This window comes from Aplidium turbinatum, chromosome 18 (genome assembly GCF_918807975.1).
Source record: "Aplidium turbinatum chromosome 18, kaAplTurb1.1, whole genome shotgun sequence".
Classification (NCBI taxonomy): domain Eukaryota; kingdom Metazoa; phylum Chordata; class Ascidiacea; order Aplousobranchia; family Polyclinidae; genus Aplidium; species Aplidium turbinatum.
This window is the reverse complement of record NC_137489.1, coordinates 11,027,673-11,035,076: the sequence shown is the minus strand read 5'-3', so window position 1 is coordinate 11,035,076 and position 7,404 is coordinate 11,027,673. Positions and strand designations below refer to the sequence as shown.

The 7,404-nt window shown below is 37.1% G+C and overlaps 2 protein-coding genes across 2 annotated transcripts; one reads left to right on the top strand and one right to left on the bottom strand.

Moving 5' to 3' along the window:
• The first annotated feature begins 36 nt into the window (after positions 1-36).
• LOC145787179 (uncharacterized) lies at positions 37-1,399 on the top strand. The gene is made up of 2 exons (XM_082598905.1): positions 37-528; positions 1,006-1,399. Exons 1-2 carry the CDS (start codon positions 320-322, stop codon positions 1,397-1,399), a joined length of 603 nt encoding a protein of 200 aa, XP_082455031.1. The 5' UTR covers positions 37-319.
• Positions 943-6,758, bottom strand: LOC145787817 (uncharacterized). The gene is made up of 10 exons (XM_082599651.1): positions 5,977-6,758; positions 5,612-5,741; positions 5,073-5,319; positions 4,470-4,647; positions 3,766-4,300; positions 3,319-3,505; positions 2,845-3,087; positions 2,480-2,651; positions 2,189-2,337; positions 943-1,979 (listed from the first exon to the last, which is right to left on the bottom strand). Exons 1-10 carry the CDS (start codon positions 6,201-6,203, stop codon positions 1,783-1,785), a joined length of 2,265 nt encoding a protein of 754 aa, XP_082455777.1. The 5' UTR covers positions 6,204-6,758; the 3' UTR covers positions 943-1,782.
• Between the last annotated feature and the right edge of the window lie 646 nt (positions 6,759-7,404).

Sequence of the window (7,404 nt, the reverse complement as noted above, 5' to 3'; positions counted from 1 at the left end):
AATTTCACTTTTCGTGTACATTAAAGGGCTAGGGACATGAAAAAAAATTTTTTCTACAAAAGTGATTTTCTGATTTTATACGTGGTCAATAAGAATGCCTGAAAAAAAAAAGTTTTTTTGAGCTGTATTTGGGGTGCTTTGAGGGCCTTTTATTTTCACTTTCTGATAGTTGACGATCCGACACGCGTCACTGCGTAAAGGCGACTGTTGAGCGATGACGTTTCACCGGGAATTCTCTCGCATCGATGTCAGATCGCACTGCAGAAATAAGTAATTCGGACAAGCAGCAAGTGAAGTTATTTTGTTTCAATAACGTGGTATGGAGACATTACAAGATTTTAGCAGCGGTTCTGATGAAGAGGCTGAAGTATTTTGTGACTTTGGAAATGAACATCTTCCGATGCAATCTGATCACGACCATGTTCAACCGTACATGTTCGAGCCTTTGGCAAGCAGCTCAGAAGAGGAGATTGAAGTATGTGAAGCAATGGATTCGGATATTGAGCTTCGAACGAACAGCTTAAACTGGTATGTTGTCAGCGTTTGTATTTTTACACACTAAATTTAATTAGCATTACACAATATAGATACCAATTGTAAACAAACATTTGTCTGCGGCCTATAAATGGCTTAAACTGTGGGAAAGGCAATAACTTTTTTGCTGTGTAGCATTGCGCAATATTAGGCTACTCAATTTACTTTGAAGTTATTATATAACAACATGTGGCCTTCTATAAACATTCCTTTTCATCGATGCGACCATTACGGTAATCATCCCAAGCATTTCTATAAGTAGGCCTACCGGTAGTAGACTGCGTTACCCACCAGGTTTCACTTCTTGGACGACCGCGTTTCCTCTTCTCATCCACCTTTAGATCTAGTGCCTTTCTAAGAAAACTTCCTTACACTGATATCAAAACAGTGTTTATTTTAACACCACAGTACACAAGTGATATGCATGCCGTATGGCTATTGCAATTTGATTTTTTTTTTATAAAATTACAGGTGCAAGTGCGACAACTGCGATATCCTTCCAACAGTAGCGGAATGCAGATGTTGCACCGAAATAGAGTGCATTGCCCAAAAAGTAAGAGAAGGACGGGAGACGTATGGCTGCGAAATAAAGTGCATAACAGAGCACCCTGGGTTTCAGGCAGCCTGTCTCAATGTGGATGTGTTAGAAATTGCCTGGCTGCAGTACAAGCAGCAGTATGGAGTTCATGGGGCTCCTGAACATAAGCGCCATAGGCACATTGCATATAGGCAATTAGCCCGTTGGTGTTGGGGGTACCTTGGTCGAAACCTTAGAGTGGTTCTTCCAGCATGCGCCGTGACTTGTATAAGAACCCAATTCTCGCTCCAAAACAATGAGGACGATTTCGTTGGATTTCAACTGTAAATACCTGAAGAACAACCTAAGACTTGATATGGCTTCTTCTGAAGAAGCCATATCAAGTCTTAGGTTATATCGATATTATTGTTTAATACGTAATGTTTCGCCCCCTTAATAAAGTACTTTTACAAGACTCACCAATGTGTGTTATCTAGTTTGATACAAATATGGTGCAATAGGCTACTAACTTATGTTGCATTGTAAGTTACTTTATAGCGGTTAAGTATGTCCGCGATGGTATTAAGCAATAAGTCAAAGAAATGGCAATGGTGAAAAATGAAATCAATGAAAGATAAACTAATACGACCACCAATCCCAAACGAAAGCGAAATATGAAATAATATGCTGTACGGCGTACATTCAAAAAACACAGAAGTACATCTATAAGGTTATGAACTTTCACTGTTATTAACTGGTGCGCTTGTAAGAAAACGCGATATATGATTGTTGACGACACTCTGTTTATCTGGACGCTTGAGATTGTGACATAAAGGAGGAGGGGTTTCCCATGACAACTCCTCTGGAATGTCATTACTAGCATCTTCAACTCTTGAAGTCACTTCAGCTATAAGTTCAGCAACGTAACCTGCAAAGCAAGGGTTATAAAATATATTTCTAGTCAATGTTCATCGCGTAATTTAACCGAAGCAAGCAGCTGCAACTGTCGAAGAATAGCTGGCTGAGTGTTTAGGGACTAGCAAATGCTTATGAGTTTTAGAAACGAATAAACGCACTATTAGGTTGTTTAAGTAGACTTTAGCACATATTTCAATTTTAGAAGACATGTATTCTTACTGAAGGTACATTCTTGCATTATCTTTTTTAGCGTGTGAGAACCTCCTTTGCCTTTTGGAAAGGAAAGAGAAAACTGCAAATTTCCGTCTTTTGTTTTAGCTTGCTCCTTTCTGCTATTTTCATTGTAATGAAGGGCCGCAAGTAACAATCTAAAGTTAAACATAAGCGTTGATTACTGACGATGACAAGCTGTTTTTTAGCAATCTCATTGCATTATAACTCTGTAGGCTTATTACATTCTTAAAAGCCTCTTTAACAATGGTTAGGCAGAATATTTGCTGAATGGCTTACCTGCATTTCATGGCAGCATAACCAAAGTGAAACATTTTGGGTGCAAATTGATTGACAAGACTGTGGTAGGCCTCTATGGAAAACGTCTGCCCTTCCGGGGACAATTTCGTGACATCTTTTCGTAGATTCTTGCTTCCCAACAATCCTGTCAAAGCTTCATAACATTCAGATCCTGAAAATAAAGAGTCTTGCTACTAAACTTCACATGTCAACTTAAAACACTTAAAAGCCAAGTCGAAAATTGCACAAGGTACTTTATCCAACACTGAGCGAATATAAGCAGTTAGCATGCTTTTGAAACAGCCTTCTTTTATGTTACTGCAATCACACTTGAGGTTAATAAAGACAATAAGTACAGAACAAACCTGCTGTGAAGTACTTCCTTTTCGCAAGTGGCAGATGTAAGCACGAAGGAAATAACTCACTGTGTCCAGTGTGGATGTCACATATGTGATTTGGCAGAGAGTCCCATTTAGCTAAAGCTAAATCACCATTTCCATCACTTGTCAAACCACACCAATACAGATGGTTTATAATGCTTTGTCGCCATTTCGAAACAAGCTCAAATCCCTTCTTCTTTTCTACAGCAACAAGTTTTTTCGAAAGACCTTAACCAAAGGAAATTTACAGAATTAGCGAGTTGCCTGCAGTATAAAATGGTTTACGAATGACTAGATCACTAAATGCTCCATTCACATTGCAATAACTAATGCATTTAGCAAGATCTTTTTTGGCACAAACTAAACTACATGAAAAATGAGTAGACTAATAGAGTTAAACTTGTTGTTTAGATCGTTAATCGTTTTATGGTTTTCTTTGCTTCAATGTTTAGCGCTTACCTTTTGCAACATGCCATATATCAAAGTAATGCGTCATTTCTTCATGATCCTCCCTAATCCACTTCTGTATCTGCAGGTGTCTGTCCGTAATCAATGTGCATATGTTGACTCCAGCACTAGAAAGGGTATGGAGACACCTTTTCAATCCCTCTAATTCCATGTGGTAACTTCCCTTGACCTCATTACTCTAAACACACGTCTTACATTAGGTAGAACAGTAGTAACTACTGAGGGAAAACATGTATTCGTTGTATACAATACTCATGTAACTTTTGGGGAGCTTTCCATTACATTTGTGATTTGCGGAAATAGCAAAATTACGACATCAGAATTGTGGGTAACTCCATTCAATATTATATATATTCCTTTGAAAGATGAAAATACAACATAACATAATTCAGGACACGATTTTGTAGCAAGTAGCATCGTAAGAACATGTAAACTTACCTGGACAATTTCCATGCTTAAAATACGGTTTTGCTTCACATCCATCAGAGTATAGCTTCCGTATTTAGCAGAGTGGCCCATAGAGTCACATCTTGCATCACCACCACAAATAAGATTAACATCCTTCTTTGCTTCTTGCAGTACATTCTGTTGCTTCATACTCCAGACATGGTTGACAGCAGGTATTAAAAACTTTTTTTGATGTCGAAAAAAGGTACGCTTTTCGTAACACTGAACACCCCAAAAGCGCAAAAAACGTAAAGTTTTTGTAGGTAGTGCTCCACTGAACAAAATAGAGGAACTTAACGAAATATTTCCTTCTGGTATTCCACCCACAAATGGCTGACTAAACCATTTGTAAGACTGACGGCAGTGATGGCAGATTTGTTTAACTGCCAACAGTGTTCCCTTGCATGTACTGGAAGTTGTTGCTCCTGCCTTACCACATAATTGACAGATTAAAAACAAACTCATGAGCATGCTATGGAAAATCACATATTTATTTTCCGGTATTGATTTTTGATTAGCTTCTGATCTGGAAAATACAAAGAAAATATCAATACATGTTTCAAAGTGGATGTAGCTGGACAAATTGAGGCATTCTGCCAATAAAGACCTGACCTACTCCAGCTCAATAGGCAGCTATGAACTCCAGTTAGACATTCCAAGTGTCAACACAAGCCAGAATATTATGCATCACTTACTCATTACATTCGAAAGAAATGGAATCATAAGATTCATTGTAATCTTCATCCAAACATTCATGCATGTCTTCTTCATTTTCACTATGGATGGGAGTAGAAGATTGAATAAAATCCATTACCGGTATTACACATTGAGTTGCGGCATCACTACATCTTATCGGTACATTGCATTGGATGCCTAAAACATTGCAGAAATTAAATGTGGCTGATACAGCTAGTCATAAATTATGTTAACTAGTATGTATGTTATGTTAACTAATGTTTACAGTAGTATTATGACTGTGGTATTGTCTCAATGAAGGATTTGCTTTTTTTCATTGTAACACTAACATTAATCTTTGATACTTTTAATGCAATGTTAACTATTGGATGACACTACAATAACTTTAGTGGATCATTGAAAACTTTTAGCACATGTGGATTGTGTAACAATTTACCAGTAGCCTACATACAATATATTTCACTGCAGTACAATAAGTTATTTACAACTTGATGAAGAAGGAAAAAATAATTTATTTTAAACCTTGGGCAGTGTAGCATGATTATGAAATCGACTAACATCGATAGGCTAGCATCTAGTAACCTATTTAACAAGTTTATTACCTATACTTCTGGTATTGGAAACATTAACGGTTTGGGTCATTGCAACTTTGCATTGTGGATTTATAAACATGGCTTCATAAATCATCAAAGGCTGTTCCTGTTCATCAATTGCTTCTTTTGTTATACTAGTAGAGTTTTGACCAGCAATTAACTCTGTTTCCACAGACACCACTTGTTGATCTACAAGGCTGCTACCAATATTTTGGGTTTCTTTCGAATGCACTGTAGTTACTTCATGTTGCAAAAGCTGAAATATTTTTTGGCATCAGTACCACATAAAATACTCTCTAAGTAGACTAATACAGCAGTGCACTTGACATGCCAGTATAGAACTTAACATATGTGTTAATTAAAGAAAAAGTACGGTACTTAAAGGCAGTCTTATGAGTAGAAAAGAAAATTGATCATTAACACCTTTATATGTAGGCTACGAGATAATTTACTAACCTTCACGTAGTATAAACACAAAACCTGAATAGTATGAGAGAATATAACTAGTAGGTTTGCAATTTATAGGCTAGCTATGGTAGCTAATTTACTTGTTGAACTCGGCGCTTTCTGACAGCACTCCTCTCTGTCTTTGCATGTGGTTCAGCCGTAGACGTACAAGCTACGTTTTGCCGCAGGCTAAGAATTGATGGAACTGCACGTTTCTTGAGAATCCTTTTACTGAAAGTTTAATTATCTTACAGTTAACTCTCAAGATTATTTAAAAAAAAAAACTTTCTTGTCCTGCTGTAAACCTTATCAAAGATCAACTTTGAAATAACGACATTAGACTAACCCAATTAATGTGTGACAGTGGTAGTCTAGCTTAATAACACTATGGTAGTTTAGTATAGCAATGCAGCAATGAGCACTATTGGAAATGCAGTCTAACCCAGGCTAGGCTGTAGAAACTTACCTGCCTGAAAACCCCAATTGTACTTGTAGACTCGATTCTTCAAATTGGTTACTGTCAAAGTGTACGGAACAAATTTGTGAGCTTGCTTTAGCCTTCCAATACTTTCGGTTTTGTTGAACAAATTTCTGCCATTTTTTAAACAGGTTTGGATCTTTGGGAAACTGATGAACACTTATCCCAGGCTTCGGATTATTGCTGCATCCCCAAACAACACATCTTCCAGGCATTTTTGCTCCAACAAATAACTTTTACAAATGAATTAACAGTTTACTTTGTAGCCTAAACCTCAACTAAGCAAATGAAACGTCGCTTTCAGCTGTCTTAATGCAGTATATGTCTTTATGTTGTCGTGTAATTGTCTTTGCTGTGAAGGTTAGGAATAAAAACAACTGAACTGAACTGAACAGTGAAAAACTACAATCGTTCATCAATTCACCGGTGTGACGTAGAAAGGGAATTTCCCGAAGACATTTTCGGAAAGGGGCTACAAAAACCTTATGTGTTGGATTCGTGATTTCAAAAAATAAAAACACACACTTTCAGCTTGTTTTAACCAATTTTGTTGATAGGGGTTGTTCATGATACTATTCTCTACAAGAATAATCCAAAAAACCTCAATCAAAAAAATCATGTCCCTAGCCCTTTAAGGTGGCTCTTAAAATGGAATTTTACTTAGGACACCCTTTCAAATGGTGAGATTGTCAGAAAAAATAACTCCTGCAAACTTTTTTTAAATTTGAAGTTGATTTAGGGGTGGCGGTGGCCTTCCCCCCTAAAGTAGGCTACTGTGCTCTCCCTCAAAATACCAAATCTGCGTATCTCAAAAACCACTTGAGCTAAAGATACTGTAGGCTACGGCTTTGTGTCAAAAGATGCAGAAAACATAGTTTCCTATCTGCTTTCTGAACATTAGGCCTAAATGCATATATCTTAAGTAGAAAAGCAGTTATATATTTAGAAAAAACACATTTTAACACTAAAGGTATGATAGCATTAGCTCTATAAAAAATATGTGACGATCAGTGTTCCCTCTAAGAAATTAGGACTCGTGAAATCTGTCCAAATCTTGATTTCACAATCTTTTTTGTGACCACGAAACAGTCTACAGAATTTCGTTCATTTTCTCAATATTGGAAGTTTGGAACCTTAGGGAACACTGGTGACAATATTCATTTCAAAATGCAATTCTGGTCTGTACTGCGAGAAGCGATATTATCGACAATATTGTTCTTGTTGCAATTTGGAAAACAGTTTCTTGTATTCAGTAACAACTTGCAAAAGAAACTGAAGTTGGACCTCATCTTTAGTTTGAGTTTGTTAAAATCCTAGATTACAGCAACTTCTCTCTCTGCTCTGTCATTGACTGCTGAAAGTCCCTTTGCTATGTGTAAAGCTTGAATAAATGCACCATATTCAGTCCAATGAGCA

Coding starts and splice junctions, on each gene's coding strand:
- LOC145787179 (XM_082598905.1), top strand. CDS start 320: ATGGAGACATTACAAGATTTTAGCAGCGGTTCTGATGAAGAGGCTGAA. Junction 529..1,005: donor CGAACGAACAGCTTAAACTG/GTATGTTGTCAG, acceptor ATAAAATTACAG/GTGCAAGTGCGACAACTGCG.
- LOC145787817 (XM_082599651.1), bottom strand. CDS start 6,203: ATGCCTGGAAGATGTGTTGTTTGGGGATGCAGCAATAATCCGAAGCCT. Junction 4,301..4,469: donor ATTTCTTTCGAATGTAATGA/GTAAGTGATGCA, acceptor TGTATTTTCCAG/ATCAGAAGCTAATCAAAAAT. Junction 2,338..2,479: donor TATGCTGCCATGAAATGCAG/GTAAGCCATTCA, acceptor GTTTAACTTTAG/ATTGTTACTTGCGGCCCTTC.